The 24726-nt window shown below is 39.9% G+C and overlaps 1 protein-coding gene across 15 annotated transcripts in view; it reads left to right on the top strand.

The window, feature by feature from the left end:
- The window catches only part of LOC131246600 (uncharacterized), a 94934-nt gene that overhangs the window by 64749 nt on the left and 5459 nt on the right, over window positions 1-24726 (top strand). For 11 of the 15 annotated variants that reach the window (XM_058246885.1, XM_058246877.1, XM_058246883.1 and 8 more), the window contains 11 exons: window positions 2333-2415; window positions 3088-3162; window positions 3291-3375; window positions 4728-4800; window positions 5043-5102; window positions 7486-7579; window positions 7953-8051; window positions 21894-22004; window positions 22456-22533; window positions 22623-22799; window positions 23868-23948. In XM_058246885.1, coding sequence (XP_058102868.1) covers window positions 2333-2415; window positions 3088-3162; window positions 3291-3375; window positions 4728-4800; window positions 5043-5102; window positions 7486-7579; window positions 7953-8051; window positions 21894-22004; window positions 22456-22533; window positions 22623-22799; window positions 23868-23948 — 1016 coding nt within the window. Of the gene's footprint in view, window positions 1-2332; window positions 2416-3087; window positions 3163-3290; window positions 3376-4727; window positions 4801-5042; window positions 5103-7485; window positions 7580-7952; window positions 8052-21893; window positions 22005-22455; window positions 22534-22622; window positions 22800-23867; window positions 23949-24052; window positions 24255-24726 lie in introns of those variants that run through there. The other 4 variants (XM_058246889.1, XM_058246874.1, XM_058246887.1 and 1 more) reach the window with 3 other exon arrangements.

Consider the following 24726-nt stretch of genomic DNA (forward strand, 5'->3'; position numbering starts at 1 on the left):
AGACTCATTCTCCCCTCTCACTCCCTCCTACCAGTTTGTACTTGAAAACATTTTGAAGAAGATCCTTCCCCACTCCCGCAACCAAATCTGTTACTGCTTTGCTTAACACTTCATGAAACTATATTCACGATGTCAATATATCGCCCGTTGACCTCTTTCCTCACCACTCGCCACTCACCATGTAACCTCCCTATTTATGCTTTCATGTCCTTTCTCCAAATCTATAATTGTTAATCTCCTTGCATTAGATTATTTCTCATCTCTATGCTTTTCCATCAATTGGTTTAGTAAAATAGCTTCAATTGTTAATCTCCTTGCATGAAGCCAAACTGATTCTGTGATATCCTTGTTTCTTTTCTTGATCTTTGTTTCCCCATCATCCTCTCCCAAATTTTCATAGCTTGATTCATGAGTTCGCAAATAATTGGTGTGCAACTCTGTCTATCTCCTTTGTTCTTGTAAATAGGTATTATAGATGCTTTGCATCCACTCACCTGGATTTTCATTTTCTGCAAAATGTTACTAAAAATACTAGCAATCAAACTATTTCATCTAGTTATTATGTGTATGGGTCCCACTTGCCGTGCGCTTCACATCCAATCACGTGGAGTTGACTCTGCTAGGGGCTTTGGTGGAGTCGAGCTCTATAAGGTCCACGTGATGTGTACTGTGTGCATAACATTCCAATCCATCCATCAGGTGCACCCTCCAATGTTGGGCCCTGACCCAAAAATCAGGCTGATACAAAACTTAAGTGGGTCGCACCATTGAGAGGGGACGCTCACCATTGATTGATTGTGGGCCCATATGCTGTGTATTTGCAGTCCAATCCATTCATAGTGAAGAGACAATAAGGCATTCCAAAACTCCAGTGAGCCACAACACAGTTAGTGGTGGGTCTCCCCTCCAACTATTCCCTGCAGTGTGGCTGACCTGAGTGTTGGATTGGACTAAATTTTGGGTCCCTGACCAAACAGAAGGGATTGCATCTAATGGATGGACTGGGTTTCATGCACACAGCACGAGCCTCACTGATCTTGGCTACACCCAGACCTCTCTATATGTGATCATTTGTCATGTATGTATGACATACATACGGATGTATATATACATACATTACATATAGGTTGTGGGGCCCACTGTGATGTTTTTGTGCCACCCACCCTGCTCATTAGTTGTGCCTCCCAATGTTTGGCCGAGAGAGAAAAAGTCAGCGTGATCCTAATGGGGGAAGCTAAGAAGTGTACACACACCACAAACTTTCGGAGTTTTGTGAATCCCACCATGTTGCGTTTATGCTGTCCAAACTGTTCATCAGGTGCTCCCTATCAGGATGAATGGACACCCTAAAAATCAGCTCAATCTGAAACTCAGGTCGGCCCCACCATGTTAAGTTAGAGGTTCAAGTGTGATTTTTCATTGTTTCTTCTAGTGTGACCCACCCGAGTCTTGGATCAGCCTAATTTTTAGGAGGTACAGTGAACATGTGGGCGCATAACTGGTGGACAGAGTGATGTCAAACACACATCATGTTTGGCACCCACAGAAGTCGAATGTATGGGAAATAACATTCCATTGACCGTTGCTTTTAGAGCCAGGTAGTTAAATGAGGTGCTTCTTATTCAATTGAAAATGAAAGTTAAGAAAATTTGGAAGAAAAAGATTAGAAAGTTTGAAAATTTTGGTGGAAGTGGACAAGAAGTTACCCAGTTGATCAGAAAGGTGGTTCATGTCTCAGATCTAGAATGAGATGGCGTCTATGGTGAACCTCAACACCTCTTTTTCATATTTCACAATGCTTGAAACCTATGCATCCTAGTGATTTTCTAGTACTTATGAAGTTGTTTCCTGGCAAATTTGATATGGTGAATGATGGGTGTTGATATTTCATAGTTCAATTAATTGTTTCTTAGCGTGTTTCTGAAGTAATGTGCTGTTTATATAAGCTTGTTTCACTTCTGCAAGAAACATTGGTGCAAGAAAATAATGATGTCCAGATGGTTTTACTCTCAGTCAAGGGTAATTTTTGCCAATGTGGTCTGTTGCTGTATTCTTCATGTTCATTTGTCTTCTTTCTTATCCAATCATTTTGAGCTATGGACCATCCACGGTAGGACCCAACATACAAGTAGTCAGATTCCTGTAATTGTGCCACTTGTATGGAGATTGAATGAAAGATAACGTAGGTATTTGTGTTTAGTATCTGATCCTTTCCCTTTTATGATATAATAAATCTTAGGATGGATTCAGTTCAACTTTTATGCATGTGGATGGTTTGATGGTTTCAAACCTTCTTATTTTCAGTTCTAAAGGGTACTGTGACATTCTACAGTTGGATTGGAAGAACTAGAAACAAATGTCCGGACAATGGCAACGTATATTCTTTCACAGTTGGATTTAATGGAGTGCTGTCAGGTGATTTTTTATTTTTATTTTTAAATTTGTGTTGATGCTGATCCCTGTGCAATATTACCAGCACTTAAATAGTACATACTTTGACTATTAGAAATTTTCTGTTACTAGTGTTGGCTATTTTTTTGTGGCATCTTCACACTTTAATAGTAATATACTACTCCCTCCCCCACTCCCAATCACGAACTGAACTTGCTCTCTTCAACTCACCGTTGTCTTTGTTCTTCATCCTCATGAGCAATTCATAAACTTTGTCCTCTCCATTGTTATCAGTCTGTCAGAGACTTCCCCTGCATCAATGTCATTTTCACCCCTCCCTCTCAACCTTAAGAACTCCAAAGACCTCTGCTCGAGCTGCTCTAAGTTTGTTTGCATTTTCTTATTGCAGTAATACTTACATGTATTGCATTTCCAAAGACATCGTATGCTTTTTATATGTAAAACATGTAGTAATCCACATGTTTTAGGCATGCCAATTACATGTGTTCTGGTGACCAATACTTGTTATTCAGTATACTTGTTTGTTTGTGGGAGTGTGCACTTTCTTTGTCTTTCTCAAACTGTTTTATGGTTAAAACATTGGGAATGTGCACATGTTAGTGTTCTTCATACTGTTTTTATATGGTGAATGTATTATTTGTTTCTATTCACAGGCTCATGTTTTATTACCTGCAGGATTTAATCCATATACCAGGGAATCGTATTTGGGAAGAGGAGTTTACCCATATTATAAGGCATTGCGCTCAAGAAGTATGTTCGAAACAACTTCCTATCATATATAGATTTTTTTAATAGTTATATCTTATTTCTTCCTCCATTTGAATTTGTAAAATTGAAAAACTGGGTATAAAATGTTTTTTTTTTTTTTTTTGAGATAGGAACATGATGATTATATGCAAAGAAGAGATTCAATAATCACACATGTACAATTGAATGACTTCTCAAAGGCAAAAACATTCTTGGGTAAGCATTTTTATCATAATGGCATTGCAAGATAGTTGTTATTTTTGGGATTTGTTATATGCTATAAAACATGTCGAAGATGTATTCTTTACACATTACATGCATTTATATGCACATAAATACACAAACTTACATATAGATGTAGCGCATGCTATGGGATGTATGGAGTGGGACACGTGTAAGATTTGGTGGACCCATGTGGATGGGTCATGTGAATGATTGATGGATGAGATGAAGGAAGGTAAAAAACAGTCCACACTTTGGGGCTGTTTGGCAACACCAAAAGTTGAAGCCTGTACAAGCTTGTCCAGGCTTGCCTAGGATTATAGCCGTTGGAGAGCTCATTCCACATTTGTTGAGATCTATCCTGGCATGTAACTCGTAAAAATAGGGACCGAGCTGTCCTCAAATATAGCTGTTGGGGTTGGGGCTGTCCTGACTGTCCCTAGTAATAGCTCTTACTTTCCAAGCTGGGATAACGCTGACAGTCCCTCTACCTCCCACCCTCTACATTACGCAAGGAGGCCTACGTATAACACTATTTCTACGATACACTCAACTTACAAATCAACATATGGGCCCCACCGTGATGTTTAAATGACATCCATCCTGTCCATCTTGTGGACCCCCTAATGTTCTCCTTGTCGCACAAAAATCCAGCCTATAGATCGGATGGTTGGACCTATTGAACAGATGGTTAGACCTATTGAACAGATGGTTAGACCTATTGAATAGATGTTTCAAGATGATGATTGGGAAGGGAAAAAAAAAAATCTCTACACAATCTTGAATGTCCTTTTTTCAAGCTATAGATTGGATGGTTAGGATAATCAATTGATGTGACTTTTGTACCATGGCTTGCCCCTAATGATATGTGTGAGTGAACTGTTGGGATCAATGATTAGCCATACTACATGTCACTTAAAAGTTTTGGGGGTGTTGCTAACTTCCCCATGAAGGTGTGGACATTAGCATTTCCCATGTGTGTGTGTAGATAAGGAGGTAGGGAGGGAGGGTTCTATTTGAAAACCATTGTAGTTTCTAAGGATCTCATAGTTTAAATGAACGATGATTGTGTGTGCAAATCAAACTAAACATGACATGATACAGATACATTACCTATTGGAAGATATGTATTCTATGTTAAAATTATATGTTTCTGGAGTGTCTCTGCTATACTTGTATAGTGTATAATTTTTTACTTTCTTCAAGGTCCCGGGAAGATAGCTATTATTTCTACTATATCAGAGTTATTGTTCCTTTGACTTTACCTTTTCTACCATAGATGATTAAGCCTTGGTTTAATCATATTTTACACCTACATATACTTAGATTCTTATTAATGTTTGCAGGACATTTACTACACCAGATATTTCAATTGACAAATCCATCACGGTCAATGTATATAGAGCCTATGAGTGGTTGGTGAGTATCATCTGCAAACAGATTCATTTCCCAATATGTTTAGCATGCTAAGGTTTATTGGTTATATTGGCCTGTCTGACGTGTTTTTTCTAATATGTGCGCATAAATTTTAAAATATCGTGTTTAAAGTTATGTCCTTGATAATGACTTCTACGATATCTTTTGTTTTTTAACAATGGAATTCCTGGATTAAACTTTCTGGTCAGTTAATAGTTTTGTGACAGATGGTAATGTTATGACAGGTTTGATGCAGAAGGGCATGAACTACTAGGATTGCATTTCTTTGACCTACTTGAATCATGGTACTTCTGTGCTTGTTTTCATTTTCTATAAAATAACCTTTTTTCTGTAAGGATATTAGGTTACGGGTTGACACTATATAATATCATCATTCTATATGTAGCTAATGTTTTAGTTCTTTCTAGACAATTATTGGACTACTTGACCTAACATGAGCTAATTTGTATTAAGAATTTAAGATTAAGTTAATTCCCCCTTTCTACCATCTCTTTATTCTTATTGAATGATATCAATGCAAGTATGCAACAATTGCTGGCCAAAGTTGCCCACAACATATTCTTTCCCTCAATCTGTTTTAGTGACCTTCTATGATTGGCAGTATGTGTTCATGTAAAAAGTGTGTGCTGTTTACCCAAGCTCTAAAATTATTATTTCAGCGTGAAACTTGGCCAGATCCAAAAATCACCGAAATCACATCATAAGACATAATGATACGGGAGACTTTTTTTTTTTCTTGAGGAAGAAAATTGGAAAAAGGGATTTTATTTTTATTTTTTTTAACGTATATGTTCAGAACCTGAGGAAAATATCATTGTGTTATGTTGATTTTTCAGATGGATAGTTGGTCAGAGTTTTTTCATGGTTAACTCAAACTTTATTTCAAAAGCAAAAGGGAGAAACATATCCATCAAGACAATGGATTAGAGTCCCTGTACAAAGAGAGGATGTGCAAACTCCCTCCTTTGCAAGAGTGTCATATTTTAACTATACCCTCCTTTGCAAGAGTGTCATATTTTAACTATACATGTAACGTTGTAACTTTGTAATATGTTACAAGAGGAATGATCGTAAACGCCTAAAAGAACAAATAGCTACCAAACGCCCCAAGCTCACAAGCCAATGTGTCATTGATATACAACACCTGAGGTATGCAGAAGGGACCCCCCCATGAAGATCACCTGGAACAAAAGTCAAAATTAGGTGCACCACACTATGAAAACAATGGATGGTTAAATTAAACTTGCCATCAGTCCTGACTTGGTGATGGAGAAAAGTTGTAGCCTTGTAGGAGCTCAGCCAAGAGGTTAGAGACGTAGAAAGATGAAACCTCACCCCTCGACTCGGGTGGAATGACCAATAGAGAAAGAGAAAAGCAAAGCTGTTGTATAGGATCAATTTTGACGGTGGTGATCATTTAATCCTGGATAGTGGTCATGCTCACTGGACCCTATAGACATGATAGTTTCCTGATCGCTTGAACCCATACCGTCTCTCGTAATGCCATCTTACATCCACAACTTCTAGAAACTGAAGAAATTTAATCAATCCATCAAATTTACCACATACCTCCCAGATCAAATAATTATCAAGTGCATGGGCTGAACCAACGACAGCATGACAAACAATGCCAGCAAGTGAATGCTAGTGAAACTGGGGGCTTGAAGATGATGGGCAGTTACACTATCTATACGTGCTGGCTGGTGGGCCAGCTAAGGCCATCAGTTGGCACACCAGTTGTCGCCGCTAGCTGCTGCCTCGGGCGGGAAGGAAGAGGTGGAAACATGGTTAAAAGACAACGAATTGGCTCAACTCCTTTGACCCTGAATTGAGTTGGGACTGAGCATGCCAGGAGTCACTTCCGGGGAAGATATGAAGAAGGGGGAAAAGATTTTTTCTTTTGTTTGAAGATGTGGATCTAATCCACTCACTATAATACATGTAATAAATCGGATGGTCAAAGGAGAAAAGAAGAAAGGGATTTTTTTATTTTTTTTTGTGTGTGTGTGTGTGTGAGAGAGAGGGGGGGGGGTCCACAATCTCTCACAAGCAAACCTGTTACTAAAAACCCCAAAGAAAATGATAGTCTTGAGGGAGCACCAAAACATAACACACACACACACACAATAAAATACTCCACACACAGGAGGGTTACGTAGAGATTAGATTAATCTCTCACATGCAAACCTGTTACTATAAACCCTAAACAAAATGATAGTGTCTTGAGGGAGCACCAAAACATAACACACACATGCACCTACATCCGCACATGCGCACACACAAATACATGATCTCCAACAGATTTATTGCTTTTTCGACATTTTTTGTATGTTCAATGGGGACTCTCTAGGTGTTTTGCACTCTGAAATGATTCATAAACTTTGATCCTAAAATGAACTTCAGCAATTATGGATATTAATTGTCAAATGATTTTTGTGTTTTCTCTTGAAACCGTGTTGATTGGACTCCTACCTTGCTAATAAGAGCAGAAAGTTCTCTAATTCAAAATTCTTATTCTGGGTTTGTACAATAAGTTTTCTTGTGCAATATCACCCTTTTTGTTGTCAAGAAAATTGAATCAACAAATAATCTGGTAAGTTTCATTACAAGTAAATTGGTATGATTTCTCATACAATATACAATAACTAAATAAACTATATCTTTCAGTGTAGGACCTGTCGGATTGGCCAGCTTGGATTCTTTATTAACTTTCCATATTAAGGAGAATTTAGAGCATGCACTGAGAGGTTTAAATAATCTGGTAAGGTTCATCACATTCACAGGTAACTCATTACACTGACATATTCCTTACCTTTTAAGGTGAGAACATAAATGCTCAATTCAGATGTGAAGTGCATGTGGAAGATAGATTATTTTCTAAGAAACTGTAAATATAGTCTTGGGAATCTCTGGTGTTTACTATACCACGATTCACATTTTATTACAAGACTTGAGGTAGCCTAGAGTTGCAGAGGATGTATTTCTATTTGATATAAGACAATCAGAGTCCCAAAATCGCTTTAGTTTATGTGCAATGATATGTACCTTGTTTCTCGAAGCAATTTAATACATGTCAAATGCCAGATTCTACTATTTAATCCATTTATAAGAGGCCCTTTTAATGCAATTTGCAGGTGGACACTAGATGCTTGGAAGACCTACAAATATTGGATAATGATTTGGGCCCTCCTACGTCCCTCCCTTTATGGGGATGGTCATCATATAAGCGTATGGTAAAGATATTCAACTTCAAATTTATACAAGTTATAGCCCATATATTTGCTTTATTTCCTTTTTCATGCTTAGGACCTTTGTTTATTTACTTTGGGCTTGTGCATATATGAAACATACACATTCAAGTTTGTCATTTTAGGAAGCCATTGTCGGTTAGTTCCCTCCCTAATACTCTTTATTGTCACTTAAGTTGTGACTAAAGTGGTATGAATATCAATTGACTGGAAGTTGCACAATGATGGTGAAAACAATGTTCGAAATATCAGTATCGCATTACATATCTCACCCTTGGGATATAGATACATATCGTTTGTATCGGGTAATTTATCGTACTTTTTGGGAAACATGGGAAACATTGGGGAAATGGTTGAATTTTTCAATGAAACTTCAGGGATTGTTAAAAAAGACCATGATATACACTTTTAAATCATAACATCTTAAAAAAAGAAGTGCACATAATAGGTTTCCTTTGTATAGGATCCTAAGCTATGCGTTGTTTGATTGAACTAATGCAACTATATTCAAATTGAATGCATAACATTTAGAGTGTATGTGATGATCATTTACTCCTAAATACTTCGAAATTGGTCTCAATTGATAGCTAGTTGAAGGGAAATTTTGAATTTTTTAAAAAATATTTTCATAATTTTTAATTAAAAATATTTTTTATTTTAAAAAAATTGACGAGGACTTAACAAATCAGTAGATCAGCCCTCATACATGCTTGATTTCATTTGTGGAGTGCAACATTGCAAGCAATTTGGGAGAAATTGGAGAAATTTCAAATTTTCTCAAAATTTCCCAAATCGGACCACCCACGCTCAAATTTCGAAATTAGAGTGTATGTGATGATCATTTCATCAAATACTTCTAAATACTTCGAAATTAGTCTCAATTAACAATTGGTTGAAGGAAATTTTCAAAAAAAAAAAAATGGAGAACATGAAAAACCAATGGATATTGAAATCAAAGTTCCAACTCCATGATTTTTCATGCAAAACATGAAGAACCAATGGATTTTTAACCATTTGACACTGATTTAACATAATTTCAACAACAAAAAAGAAGAAGAAGAATAAGAAGAAGAATCAGAAATTGAAAATGCTTATCGGATCAAACAAGAATCAGAAATTGAAAATGCTCATCGGATCGAACATGTGGGATATATCGGCACTACCTGTCGCACAGGTGGGTTACAAGATATATCGTGGGATATATCGGCCGATATGATCAATATTTAAAACATTTGGTGAAAATGTAAATGTTACTCAGTTGCTTCAATAACCTTCTTTTTTCTTGTTTTTTTTTTAAATTTATTTTTTACTCAACTTGAAATGGTTTTCTTGTTGTTGTGTTGCATGATTAAGATTTCTTTGTTTTGTCGGTAGTATGGCCATGCAGACCTGTTACTGTTGATGGAGTTATAATGATCAACAATCACAATTGTTTTTTACAGGTGCTTAAATTTTCACTAATCGTCATTAAGGGAAAATCAAGAGCCGTTATAGGTTTGTGTATAGAATCCTTGACAATTGATGAAAATCTATCCAATAAACAAGATTGTAAAGACTTTTTTGGGAAAACCTAATTGAACGAGTCTCGCGACATTGATCTCCTTTGAGCTTAGAATTCATGGAGGCAACATTGGTATTAAAGCATCAATAGTCTCTGCTTGTTGATGATGGTGCCCACCATTTGCTTTGGCAAATCAAAAAACACATTGCAGGCACTTTCCAAGTGCATGTTAGCTCATGGTAGATTCATATGGATTTTTACAACTAGATAGACTGCAGCCTAGCAACACGACTAACAAAGTGGTGATGCCGTGATTTGGTACACATGACAAAGTCATCAATTCTATTTTGTGCAATAGGTTGAGATGATCAATGACAATTGTTGGAGGATGGATCAATGCCATTGGTTTTTCTCTTGATAATAGTCCCTACCTATTACAAAAACCATCTATTGTAAATGCCCTAGTTGCCACCGTTTCTTGGTGGAGAGGGTCTATGAGAAGCATGGTGTGTCGTAACTGTTGTTATGGGGCTGTAAAGGCCATTACATAAAGGTAATGATGGCAACCGTTACACATTATAGGGTCGTAACGACCGTTTCAGAAAGAAGAAGAAGAAAAAAAAAAAAAAAGACCCGTAACGACCGTTACAACCCCCATAAAGTTCGTAATGGCCCCGTAACAGCCCATTACAGGGCTGATACAAGTTTTTCGGGATTTCTTTAAAATAAAAAAATGAGAGACCATAACGGCTGCTATGGGGGCCGTAACGACCATTACAGCCCGTATATGTGGTGGCCGTTACAACCACTGTTACCATTACGGAATACCTTGATGAGAACCCGCTCTTGCCACAGCAACCTATGCATTAGTGATGGATTTCATGTGAGGAAGAAAAAGATTGGCGACACCTTCTGTCACCAACAAAAAAATTTCGCATCACACATGTTGTTACCGCTTGAAAATCACAATCACCTTGCTGCCAAGGTTAGTAGAGCACCTTGTTGTCGAAGACAAAGGTTACTATTGAGATATATATATGTAACTATGTGTCTTTGTTTGAGTGCATGTGTGTATGTGTTTTGTATGCTCTTCTGGAGCACCATATGTATATATTTATAAATAATATGAGGGTTGTGTAGATGAGTAGACAAAACCATTACCCTAGCCATCCTTTTCCTCTTCTCTCTTTCTACACATTCCCTTCCACTATTCTTACTGATTTCTTCTCTAACCTAACTCGACTTGGTATTATAGCTTGGGTTCAGCTTGCCCTTGTTCGTAGTTGTTGCATCTTGCTAACGTTAGGTTCCGTACGACTAATGTTAGCGTTTGTATTATTCGTACGACCATGTAGCAAATGAAGTGTATGGTTTGGTAGATCTTGATTTTAGAAGGGTTATGGTGATTTGTATGGAATTTTTTGAGCAAGATAAGAGTTTCGAAGCCCCCATGGTATTTTTCAGAAATGGCCCATTTCAAGTTTTTTCTGAGATTCCTTTCAATTGGATGATTTTTTTTGAGGAAGATCAAAACAGGGTTGGTCAATTTGACTGTTATTGACTACCCCTAGGAGTTGCTTTCATGGGGAGTGGTTTTTCCTTGGTTTTTTGGGAAGATTGGGGTAAGGTCATGACATTTTTGCCCTTTTCACCCCTTTTGTGTGAACTTAGCTAGGGGTTGGTGTCCAGCATCCTTTTAGGCATGTTTCTGACTTTTCCTCTAAGTGTTTGGGTTTGGTATGTGGAAGTTCTGATTTTCAAGCTGTGTGAGCTGTTGTTGGTTATACACTGAAAGTTGGGTGCATTTGCCATTTTGGTGTGATTTGGATTATTCTTGTGGGTTATATATATTTGGTCATTCTCCATCTTCTCTTTCGACCAAGTATGGGGGATAAGCTTTCTACCGGAGCCCTTATGGGGCCTTCTGATGCTCACACATTGTTGATCACAACTGTCAAGTTAAATGGGAACAATTACTTGCAATGAGCCCAATCCGTCAAGCTCTTTTTGGGAGGAATGGAGCAACGTTCTTATATCTTGGATGATCATCCAGATTCAACTGATGAAGGATTCAAACCTAGACTAAAGAAAATTATCAGGTCATGGCTTGGCTTCATAGTACGGAGAGCACCATTAGCAATTCTGTTATGTTTTTAACGTTGGCTAGGAACATATGGGATACTTTCGAGACATGTATTCTGAAGATCATAATATATCTAGGGTGTACAAGTTGATTTCAGACATATCTAAGTTTCAACAAGAATCTAGAAGCCTAAAGGAGTACTTTACTATCTTACGTGGTATGTGGGATGAGCTGGATATGTACCACACTCTCCCATCTCTGGGATTAGATCCATTATCCTTTCTCCTATTATGCAACCATCTTCTGTTCTTCATGTTCCTTCCTTTCCATTGAATTTGTTGTCTATTAGTTCTCTTACTAAATCATTGCACTTTTTCATAACATTTTTTTTCCTTCTCATTGTGTATTTCAAGATCTCCAGACGAAGCAGACGATTGGTGGGGGTAGTGAACGTGGCGGAATTTACTTCCTCAATGATACCCTTGCTAGTCCTATCGGTGCTTTGTCATTAAATAGGGAATCCATGCCTAGATTGGATTACCATATAGGGCATCCATCTTTATCAAGACTGAGACTTATTTTCCCTTCTATTTCTACTATTAAACCATTATGTTGTGATACCTGTGAATTTTTCAAGCATCATAGAGTTGTGTTTCCTTCCAGCTCGACTGCGAGGAAGTCTAGACCTTTTAAATTGATTCACTTTGATGTTTGGGGCCCTAGGCCTGTTGACTTTGTTCTATGTTACAAATACTTCGTCTCTTTCATTGATGATCATTCTCACATGACATGAATTTATCTTATGAAATTCAGACATGAAGTTTTTGATATGTTCAGGGCCTTTTACAATGAAGTCGATAATCAATTTCAATGCCCCATTAAAGTTCTTAGTTTGGATAATGGGAGTGAATATGTGTCGAAAGCTTTCTTAACGTTTTTGCAGGATCGTGGTATTTTGTCTCAAACTTCTTGTCAAGGACCCCTCAACAAAATAGAATTGCCAAAAGGAAGAATCATCATATTCTTGAAGTTATAAATGCACTCTTCCTTGGTATCAATGTGCCAAGACATTTTTGGGATGATGCTCTACTTATTGTTGTCTTTCTTATTAATCGCATTCCTTCTAAAATTTTACATAATAAGTCTTCCTTTAAACTTCTACATTCTCATGATAAAGCTTTTCTGTCACGCCCTAAACTCGGAAATCGGGCTCACAAAATTCCCGATCACCGAATCCGGCGCCGACAGCCTACCCCATTCTTGGCTCTTAGCACCCATATACTGGATTCCGATCCTGGGATCGTACAAAGAGGATTTTCAGCATGAATTATTCTCGAAATAGTAGCATAACCTCAAACATAACCCACGTACAATAACAAGAAACATCACCACATATCCACTATAATAAAAAAAATTTGAGTACAAGGCATAAAGGGAAATACAATATAGAGATATCAAAAACTCCAGAAGCTCAGTTGCACGCTCCTGCCTTAGCTTGATTGCGTCCTAGCGTCACTTGCACGCATCTATCGTGCATAAGCATATTGAAAGCTTAGAGGGTGGTGTAAGTGTGTGCGCAATATAAGCGTACTCAGAATGCAATATCAGAGTAATGCGGAAACATGCTGGTAAATCCATGAATGCTATGCGGAATTGTTGGCAAGTCCATGAATGCTAGCAGCCATACCAAGGCTATGCGATGCAAGGCCTACCTGGCTAAATATCATATGCAAGATGCAACGCAAGCATGCCAGTCCTCATTTGAATCCACAAATCAATATAGTTCATCTCTGGAATATCACTGGAGTCTAGTACACTCAACACCAGCTTGCCGCCCCATTTAAGCGCACAACTGGGTAAGTGAAAGAGACCTTACTATCCGTCTGCCAATATTGGGCCCGGCTCGTCGATAGCAGACCCATTCCGCAAGATAGGTCAAACTTAGCCTAGTCATTGCCCCCTCACTTGGGCGGATAAGGCCACACCCCATTCTAACCGACCACGACATAGTGGGAGACGCGGCCAACTGATATTTGGCCCTCATGCGCTTATGCATCCACTCGGTCTAGACATTAAAATATCATTTGGTACCATAAGGGTTTGGGGACTTTCACCCTGGGACATCTATGGCGCCCCCGTGCTAGAGCAAGTATTTATAGTATCCAATCTTGTCATCCGCGCTATGCCTGCAAAGGCTACGACCCTGATATTGCTAGGGCGTACATTAATCATGTTACACAAATGCGAGATGCATGAGTCACACTATCCAGTCATGCAGCAATCCTGCGTATACCGCGCGCTCATGTAGGGCAACTCTGTCTCTCAAGGAGTCCCATAATAATTCGCCCAATGGCATATGCTATAATCAATCACTCATCATATCAAGCATACATATGATGCACATGGGCATGAATGATGTTATGCTAGCATTTACTCAGTGTGTCCTACTAGCTCAAGCTCACTAATATGATTATCATCAATCCGCCCAATACATGATGGGGTCCACAGAATGATGGTGTACCTAATACAAACATCACGATAGGCCTATATAGTGAACATACCCAACCTGATACCACATATTCTTCTATCTACGGCAAGGGGTGATATTGTCCGCTTTGCCGAAGCTCACAGATTTAAAACGTGTCACGACAGTTAAGGAAGAGACCCAACTTATAGTCACCTCAACTTCAGACGATGCTTCCGATGTGAAACAAAGTTTTGTCTTCACTGTGTGCACAATAGCCTACCAGCACAGTAGCCTGCCAACCGCTGGTAGCTCGCTCAGGCTCGCCAGGCCCCGCCCACATCAGCATTCGCCCACGTGTGACCACAGTGACAGGGCGTCACAATATCCCCCACCGAGGGCAGATCCAAGTCTAAGTATAATAAGTGAGCTTCCTTACCCTCTCCATCGATCAATAAACCGGACTTCCCTATGGGACCTAATAAGTATACAAGGTGTGGGTATTCCTACAAGGCATGGTGTAACGCACCATCATCAATGGGGGCCCAACGGTTTGGGTTAGCTCAATGGGTATCACTAAGATCAATAAGGGCCCTATGGTTTTGGGATAGCCCCAAAGAGAATATGGAAATGGGCTTGATAATGGGCTCTGGGGAGGTTTGCAACGTGGACATTTAACCACCATTACTCCTAAGGTATGGCTCGCCATAAAATCTAACTTACAATGGGGAATGGGCTTAGCAATGGGCCCTAAGGAGTTTACAATGTGGACATTTAACCACCATTGTCTCCTAGAATGCAGCCCGATATAGAGACTATCTCACAGTGGGGCCCATGGCCCTTAAACTAGCTAGAAAAATGGATGGGCATCATAAACATTATCATATACATCATGGTGGGATCAACATCACAATTGGGCCTTGCACAAGGGTCTCATATATCACATGGGCCTCACATACATCACAATGGGTCTCATCACATGGGCCTCATCACATCACAATGGGCCTCATCCTATAGGCCTCATATACATCACAACGGGCCTCATCACATAGGCCTTATATACTCACAATGGGCCTCATCCCATAGGCCTCATATACATTACAATGGGTCTCATCACAAGGGACTTATCTACATCGCAATGGGCCTCACCACATAAGCCTCATACACATCACAATGTGCCTTACACAAGGGCCTCATGTACATCACCATGGGCCTCACACAAGGGCCTCACATACATCACATTGGGTCTCATATACATCACAATGGGCTTCATCACATAGGCCTTATATACATCGCAATGGGTCTCATCACATGGGCCTCATCACATCACAATGGGCCTCATCCCATAGGCCTCATATACATTACAATGAGTCTCATCACAGGGGACTTATATATATCGCAATGGACCTCACCACATAGGCCTCATACACATCACAATGGGCCATACACAAGGGCCTCATGTACATCACCATGGGCCTCACACAAGGGCCTCACATCACATTAGGCCTCATAGAAGGGCCTCACATACATCACATTGGGCCTCATATACATCACAATGGGCCTCGTACAAGGGCCTCACATACATCTCATTCAGCCTCATCACATCACAATGGGCCTCATCCCATAGGCCTCATATACATTACAATGGGCCTCATCACATAGGCCTCATACACGTCACAGTGGGCCTCACCACATAAGTCTTATATACATCACAGTGGGCCTCATGGGGCAGCCCATGATCCAGCAAAATAGACGGTCAACATGAGGAACATATACATCAAGGTGGGCCTCACAGGTCAGCCTTATGGTCCAGAAAAACAGATGGACAGTGTGCTTACAACACACACATCAAGGTGGGCCTTATGCATCATCAAATGGGCCTCACGAACTAATGGCCAACGGGGATATACAATGCATACATTATGGTGGATCCCACTGTCCCAGGTTGCTGGACGGTGTGGATCAAATACATCATAGTGGGGTCCACAACCACTGGACGGCTTCGATCAAATACATCATGGTGGAACCCCATACGTACAGCAAGTGGGTCCCACGTCCAGACAGCGTGGATAAAACACTTACATCAGGTGGGGTCCATGGACGGACGGTGTGAATATAATACTTACATCAAGGTGGGTCCACGAACACGTGGCCCACCAACCAATGGTCTAGACGGTCTGGATTACCCACCGTCCCACCTGCTAGACAATGGGATATAACACATGCATCGGGTGCATCCCACCGTCCCAAACAGCTGGACGGTGAGGATAAAGCAGATACATCAAGGTGGGTCCCACGTCCAGGGATGGATGGTGAGGATAAAACCCATACATCACGTCAGGGCCCCACCATCTTAGACGGTCTGAATGAAACACAAGCATTAAGGTGGGGTCCCACGTCCAGATGTGGACGGCGTGGATAAAACACTTACATCAATGGGTCGCACCGTCCAGGGATGGACGGTGGACGGTGTGGATATGAAACGCATACAGCATGTTGGCTCCACCGTCCCTTGCTGGACGGTGGACAGCATGGATCAACGAATGCACCAGGTGGGGTCCACGTACACGTGGCCCACTTGATTTGAATCAAGCTGATATTTGTATTTTCCCATCGTCCAGGCCTGCTGGACGGTGAGGATAAAACACACCTCAGTGGGCCTTGCAGCTACTGGCCCATTCGATGGACGGCCTGGATATGATACATACATCACGGTGGGGTCCGCCAGGGCAGCCACACGGCCTTGGGATCAAGCCAATATTTGTGTTTTTCCTCTCATCCAGGCTGGCCCGAAGTGGACAGCAAGGTGGGCTCCACCAACTGGATGTCCAGCCCATCCGAAACTTGCTGGACGTCCAGAAAATTCTGGACGGTGGATGTCCCATATATACATCATCAGGTGGGCCACACATCACCATGGAGAGAGAGAGAGAGAGAGAGAGAGAGAGAGAGAGAGAGAGAGAGCACCCACCTCCAATCTCTTTCTTCCACTTATAGGTTATAGAGCTCCAAGAGGGTTGATTTAATGGTTGAGATGGGCTTGGGATGGTTGGATTAAGAGATCTTGGGCTGCAATGGGGCTGGATTTTCTCTAATGGTGGGACGTCCATGGCTTCTTTTGCTAGGGAAGATGAGAAAATGAGGGAGAAAGGGAGAGAGAAAGGAGATAGGTAGGTAATCATTGCTAGGCTAGACAATGATTGCACGTGGGATAAAGAGAAGCATGCTCTCATCATTACTTGTAAGAGGCATGGGTGATAATGTCATCATCATGATTGTTCTAGGGAAATGCACTAACTGGAATGGCCCCATAACGTGCGGTCCACGACCATGATGATGCGCAGGCCACATCTCACAATCTAAGTATTGGATTGGCGCACGAGACGCGACGTTGGAACCGCGGCGACGACATGGTCGCAATGACATAGGTCTTGGGTTGAGTCAACTCGGGTTTACAGGATGCGACTTAGGGTCGCTCGCAAATGCTATCTACAGGTAGATGATCGCAGGAATTCGACGGAGAGGATCGTGGGATCCTGAGGAATAAAATAGTACTAGGACACAGGCCTTACATTTTCCCTTGTCTCCTAGAGTTTTTTGTTATACTTGTTTTGTTCATAAACTTGATGGAAGTACTGACAAGTCCCTGATCTTAAAACTGTCATTCTGGGATAGTCATGATCCCAGAAAGGGTATAAATGTTATAACCCACTTATTCATAAGAACTATGTGTCAGTGCATGTCACTTTCTTTGAGAATGTTCCCTACTTCTCATCTGAAGGGCATTCTTTGATGATGTTCCCTATTTCTCATCTGAAGGGCATTCATTACACAATCATCTTACCAATCAGGGGGAGACTGTGTTAAATCCACCTATACCTCTTCTATTTCCCTCTCTTGATGAAGACTCACATCCTCCTGAACCTGTCAAGCCATTACATGTGTACCAGCGACAAAAGAAATCCCTGACCAATCAGCCTTTCATCATTCTATCCACTTCCGATGGAGATCCAGTCATCCAGGTACTAGCCCTTCATCTTCTGATGATCTCCCTATTGCTTTACGCAAATCTAGTCGCTCATGTACTCGCCATCCTATCCATCATTACGTTTTCTTTCAGTGTTCGTCTCCTACATTTAAGGCCTTTGCTACCTCTGTCTCCTCTTTATCTATTCCTCGCGCTCTCAAGGAGGCCCTCAGTAGTCCTAATTAGAGGCAAGCTATGATGGAAGAAATGCAGGCTCTTGAATAGAATGATACATGGGAACTAAATCCCTTACCTTAGGGTAAGTAGACAGTTGGATGCAGATGTGTTTATACTATCAAGTACCTTCTAGATGGATCAATTGACCGGTATAAAGCTCAATTAGTCACCAAGGCCTACACTCGAACTTATGGTGTGGACTTCTTCGAGGCCTTCTCCCCTATGGCCAAGCTTAATTCAATTCGTGCGATCATCTCATTAGTTGCAAATCTATCTTGACCGTAATTTCAGCTAGCTGTGAAGTACACATTTTTTCATGGTAACCTTGCCAAGGAAGTGTATATGGATCAATCACCAGGAATCTCCCTAACCAGTGGCTTACATTGGGTTTATTGCCTCAAGAAGGCTATTTATGGTCTTAAGCAATCACATCGGGCCTGGTTTGACAAGTTTAGTTGCGCACTATTGGACTTCGGCTTTGTTTGCAACCATTTGGATATCTCTCTCTTCATTTGTCGTCGTACTGTGGGGATTATGGTTTTACTAGTCTATGTAGATGATATTGTCTTGGTCAGTGATGATGCCAAGGGCATTACTGCTCTTGAATCCTTTTTTCAAAAGCAATTTGGCTATTAAAGATTTGGGTACACTTCGCTACTTTCTTGGTATTGAAGTGGCTAGATTCAAGTTTGAAATTGTTCTATCCCATCAAAAATATGCCTTCAATCTCTTGTCTGAGATTGGCATGCTTGGGTGTCGACTTGTTTCTACTCCTATAGATCTTGCTAAAAAACTTAGTCTTGATAATGGCGAACTCTTATTTGATCCTAGCATGTATCGTCGCTTGGTTAGACGCCTCATTTATTTGACTATTACACGGCCTAACCTTTCGTTTGCGGTAGGCGTTATCAATCAGTTTATGCATGCACCTCGTACAACCCATCTTTCTGCTTTGTACGGATCCTCTATTATCTTAAATTAGCTTCTACTCGAGGCTTACGATTTCAGCGACATGGTCATCTTCATCTCTCTAGTTACTCTGATGCTTAGTGTTGTTGAAGTGATAAATTCCCTTGATATACATTGATACACCACACTCTGACAGCTTAAGCTTTTGGAGTAAATGGTTGTTTGACATGGTATCAAAGCGGAAGGTCCTATGTTCGAATCTCGAGAGCAGCAAATATGCCTCGCTAATATATTATTCTCCCACGGGGGGTCAGGAAAATCAGGTCCGGCCCAGGAACCAGGAAATCGAGCCCGGCCTATTTATGGTGTGAGTGTCCCTCCATCCTTGTCAATATGTTCCTGTGCAGAGTTGCGGGGGGGGGGGGGGGGGGGGGGCCCTTGATATACATTGATACACCACACTCTGACAACTTAAGCTTTTGGAGTAAATGGTTGTTTGACAAGTGTGTTGGTAGTTTTCATGATCGTCGATCTACATTTAGCTATTGCACCTTTGTGGGTGTCAATCTAGTCACCTGGAAGAGTAAAAAGTAGTTTGTGGTTGGTCGGTCCACTGCAGAGGCTGAATATAGAGCAATGACTCATGCGACGTGTGAACTCATGTGGCTTCACACCTTGTTACAAGAACTTGGTTATCCTCATTCTGGTATGATTCCTTTGTATTGTGACAATCAAGTTGTCATTCATATTGCCACCAATCCCATGTTTCATGAGCCCACCAAACATATTCAGATAGATTGTCACTTCATTTGTGAAAAGGTGGCTGCTAAAGAAATTGCAACTCCATTCATTCATTCTGAGGAGCAGCTAGTTGATCTGTTCACTACATCCCTGATCTGTTCACTACATCCCTTACTTGAGATCCCTTCCATCATCTAGTGGACAAGTTGAGCATGATTGATATGCATGCTCCAACTTGAGGGGGAGTATGGAGATAAATATGTAACTGTGTGTCTTTATTTGAGTGCATGTTTGTATATGTTTTGTATGCTCTTCTAGAGCACTATATGTACATATTTATAAATAGTAAGAGGGTTGTGTAGATGAGTAGACTTCTACTCTTCTTACTGATTTCTTCTCCAACCTAACGCATTTGTTATACCCTCTTGGAAGGTGCGCCATTACCACCTGATTGAGTGCCAACGTTGTTGGTGATTGTACCTCACCCACCATCACCAAAAACTGCCAATTTTCTACAGGCCATTATTTATAACGAAATGATCAAAATTTTAGGATGATTTTGGTGCATCGGCCATCACGATCATTGAGCTCACTTTTATAAAGGTCAACATGATTGAATCTTTCGTGACTGGGATATGATCGAAGACTCATTTCTTCTCGCATGGGTCACACCAAAGGAAGCAGTTGGTAGAGAGATGTTCATCCTTGATTTGTACAGGGCCCAACATGATGATTATATAGAATCAACTCCAACCATTAGGTGCCACAACAAAATTTAGGCATGGAGCCCAAAAACCAGGTCCACCCATGATTTAGGTGGGCCACATCAAGGGAAATAGTTTGGAGCATTTCCTTGTACATTGTTTCCATTTGTGTGGTCCACCAGATCACATATAGGGCTTATTTTTGGGCTCTAGTCCTAACATGGGGTGACACACCTGGTGGTCAGGGTGGATTTCACATAAGCATCACAGATTCACGGTGGAACCCCACATGAGCCACCGACCCCTTACCTCGCCTAACATGGAGTGACGTTGGTATCGTTGATATATTGTGATATATTGAGATAATGTCGTCGATATCCCAAAACCCATGAACTTAAGTGGATTTCCTATCGGGCAAGTGCGATACCAACAATATCGACCAATAGTATCTAATACTGCATTCACTGGTTAGAATCATTTGATTGAAGTGATTATTGGGAATCATGGGCAATCAAAGGTTTGACCCACTTGATGGACTATCCAAATTGATTATCGCTTGCACCAACCTAATCACCATGTAAGGTCATTTGATGGGACCAAAAAATGCACACTTTAATATTTCCTTAAATTAATAACAAAGCAAGAAATAAATTTAAAATTGCTTTAATTCAAATCTTAAGCTGGACAACCAAATTGAATAACTAAAGTTATGGCCCTTGATAGAGTGAAATGGTGGAACAAAATGCGTGTGGCTGACCCCAATTAGTGGGATAAGGCTTAGATGATGATCATGATGATGAAGCTCAACAACCAAACAAACCCAGTAATCTGTTTAGACTTGAATAAATTATGGGTACTATTTGACAGTGGCATAATAAATTCTTAGCAAAATAGCTTCAAATCTTAGTTTTGTTTAGACAGAGCCTTTGTGGCTGCACAGCAGCACTTTTGTGCTTTGTTGTTGAGCCCTGTTATTAACATGTATTTTTGCTCAAGGCCACAATAAAAGCCTATGATATGCATGTTGATAATAGTCATGAACAGTACAATATGCTTCATCTGATCATACTACTGTAAACAGTTGAACCATATATCATCACTTCTGTAGTAGCACTTTGATAAAGCTAAAAGCTTACGTTGAGAGGTATTATGTTTCCCTTTCATTATCTCACATCTATTTCCTAAATTACTGATAGCCAACTAATCTTATTGGTTGGACAGGCCAAGATTGTGGACAGATTTTGGGAACCATGGACAGAGTGTCTTGCACGTATTGGACAGCTGCAGTTACTGCGATGTCTTATTTCATTAAAGTTGAAGTCAGCATGTAAGGTAATGAAGCAGGAAACTTGTGCTGATATGTTCATGTTCAGTGACTTCCAATTTCACTAGATTGGTTGATAGTGCATTTTTACACAAGCCATTTCAACTCTCGAGTTATATAATTGATACAATACATTTTTAAATAAGCCATTTCAACTCTTAAGCTATATAATTGAGACATCAAGAAACTCTTAGTGAATTTTGTGACACATTGGGTGTGTTTGGAATGGATTCACGTACTCAATCTAGTTTGGAATGAATATGAACAACTATTTTTGGTCACCCATTTTCTAGATTCCAACAGTTAGTTTAATCTTTGAAAAACATAAAGTTGATGAGGGTCTTTAAAATTATGTTATTTGTGCTAATGACTCCATTCCACTCTGTTTGAGTTTATTGTTTAAAATACTAAAGGTATTTCATGGATTTTGGCATTAAGAAATATGATATGATTTGGCAGGTTAAAGCAGGTATACTATCTTTTGCTACAGAAGGTATGATTGCCTCAATTTTCTCTCAAAGAGAAAGAATACTCGAGGTAACATGATTAAATGGCTGTTGTGAATGGTGATTAGTAGATCTTGAAATAAAAGTATCATTTGTCCACAACCATTGGATTAACATCAGAGTCTTGCTGGTGGAAAGCCAAAAATGGAGAATGATGGGAAAATGAAACATTTTGTCCAAGAGTTGAGTCAGCAAGGAATGCTCTGTGGCTTCTGCTCTCCTTTTCAAACCATTTACATTTCAAAAGACCCTCCTGCTTTTCTGGGAAGATGTGCATCCGTTATGACTGTCTCACAGGTAAATCACTCTTTCATACTAATCCAATTGGTCAATGAACGTTTTGATAGTGGGCAGAAACCAAATCTGCTACCTTGTTTAGTTGTTTTAATTTGTATGTAGTTCATATGCTTTGAATTCCTTATCTGCTTGCATTGTGGCTTATAAGAAGTTCAGTATGCAAACACAGGTGGGGTATAAGACCATATTTTAAGGGCAAGTTTGGATATCCATGGAAAAGTGTAAGGATAAGTTTTGCCTTTGATCTGACACTTTTGGGATGTTTCGATGGCAAAGAAAAGGATGGATTCCATAAAGAATCACTACAGTTTTCCATTTTTTGGATCCTTTGGCACAAGAAACTAGGTGACCATTGTGAGAGGAATATGAGAATTCCACTTGCTATACAAACAAGAACCCTAAAATTGGGATCCGTGTTTCATTAGTACTTATGGAAATCACCGTTGTATAATTATTACCTTTTCCTTTCTTTTCCTTTGGATTCCATGTATCCAAACATGCTCTAAGAGTCCAAACATGCATCAGGTAAAAAAAAGGCATGGAGAAGCAAAGATACAGTGCTTTACACATCTTATAAATTGGTTTTAGTTAATGCAGTACCTGATGCAATTGTATGTCATCCTATGTGCCCATTACAATTGCGGATCATGTTTCAGATATCCAAACTGTAGATGGTTTGAGCGTAAGGATACATCAACACTGTTAGAAAAGACGAAAGATTGGATGTCTGAGAACTCCCTCCCTCCCTATCTACCTATCTTCTTTATTTATTTATTTATTTTTTGCACTACCCCCATCCACAGGGAGCTCCATCAGGTCAATGGTTGGATCATAGTACTGTGAGTGCCCGTAGAATGGGATGTGTCCATTAGATCACTACTTGTGTCCTGATGCATCAGCCCATTAATTCCTTTGCTGATCATAACATTCCAATCATAAATGTTATGATTTCCAAAATGCTGACGTGATAATCAATTCTAGTTTCTAATGATGTTGATTAACTCATCAACCAGATTGTAGCTATTGATAACTCCAGGTCTCCTGTTTAACACATGTTTCTACATGCAGTTGTCTCGATATGTTCTCGATACTCACTTGGGCACATTAACAAGTCGAACAAAGAAAGTTGTTTTAGATTTTTCTCCTGTGGTAAGTTTTGGTCCTTTCTTTTTATCAATCCTTTATTTCATTTGGTTAAGCTAATGCTTCTTCCCAATATTAACTATAAAAAAGGCTTTCTCATTCTGTTTAAGTTATTAGAAGAAAACAGCTTTCAAGAATTACCTAGACCATGCGAACTGCTAACTGTGCTCAACTAAAATCAGACAATTTCATATGCAGGATGGTGTACATCATTAATCATTTTCTGCTTTGTCTTTTATCAGCACTATCAATCACACTCTGGCTATAAGGTCCATATAATGCATTACTTGGTTCACTTTAAGCAATAGCTCCTAAGCATTTGCGCCCGGAAAAGACAATATTTACCAATAAAAAAGACGGATGTTTATATGATTATGTTTTTTTCCTGTTTTCTTCTTCTTCCTCCTCCTCCTCTGCTTCTGCTTCTGCTTCTTCTTCTTCTTCTTCTTCTTCTTCTTCTTCTTCTCCCTCTCCCTCTCTCTCTCTCTCCCTCTCTCTCTCTAAACCTTTTTCTTCATTCCAATCTTAGAGGAAGCCTAGAAACTGAATTTCAAGTAGATCATGCCTATTTTGGGAATCAAAACACAGGATTTGAGTGGGACTCAACAAATCAAAGCGGAAAGGACTATGTTGGGGAAAATCAGGAAAGGGGTAAAACATCAATTTCTCCATTTTTCTCATTTTCTTTTTGTTGTATTTCAATGAAATGGGCCATTATCCACCAAATCATGCTTGATTTGTGTTTGATTAGGGCCTGATTTGTCAACTTTCAGTAGGTGAAGCC

Source organism: Magnolia sinica, chromosome 5, assembly GCF_029962835.1.
Source record: "Magnolia sinica isolate HGM2019 chromosome 5, MsV1, whole genome shotgun sequence".
Lineage (NCBI taxonomy): Eukaryota > Viridiplantae > Streptophyta > Magnoliopsida > Magnoliales > Magnoliaceae > Magnolia > Magnolia sinica.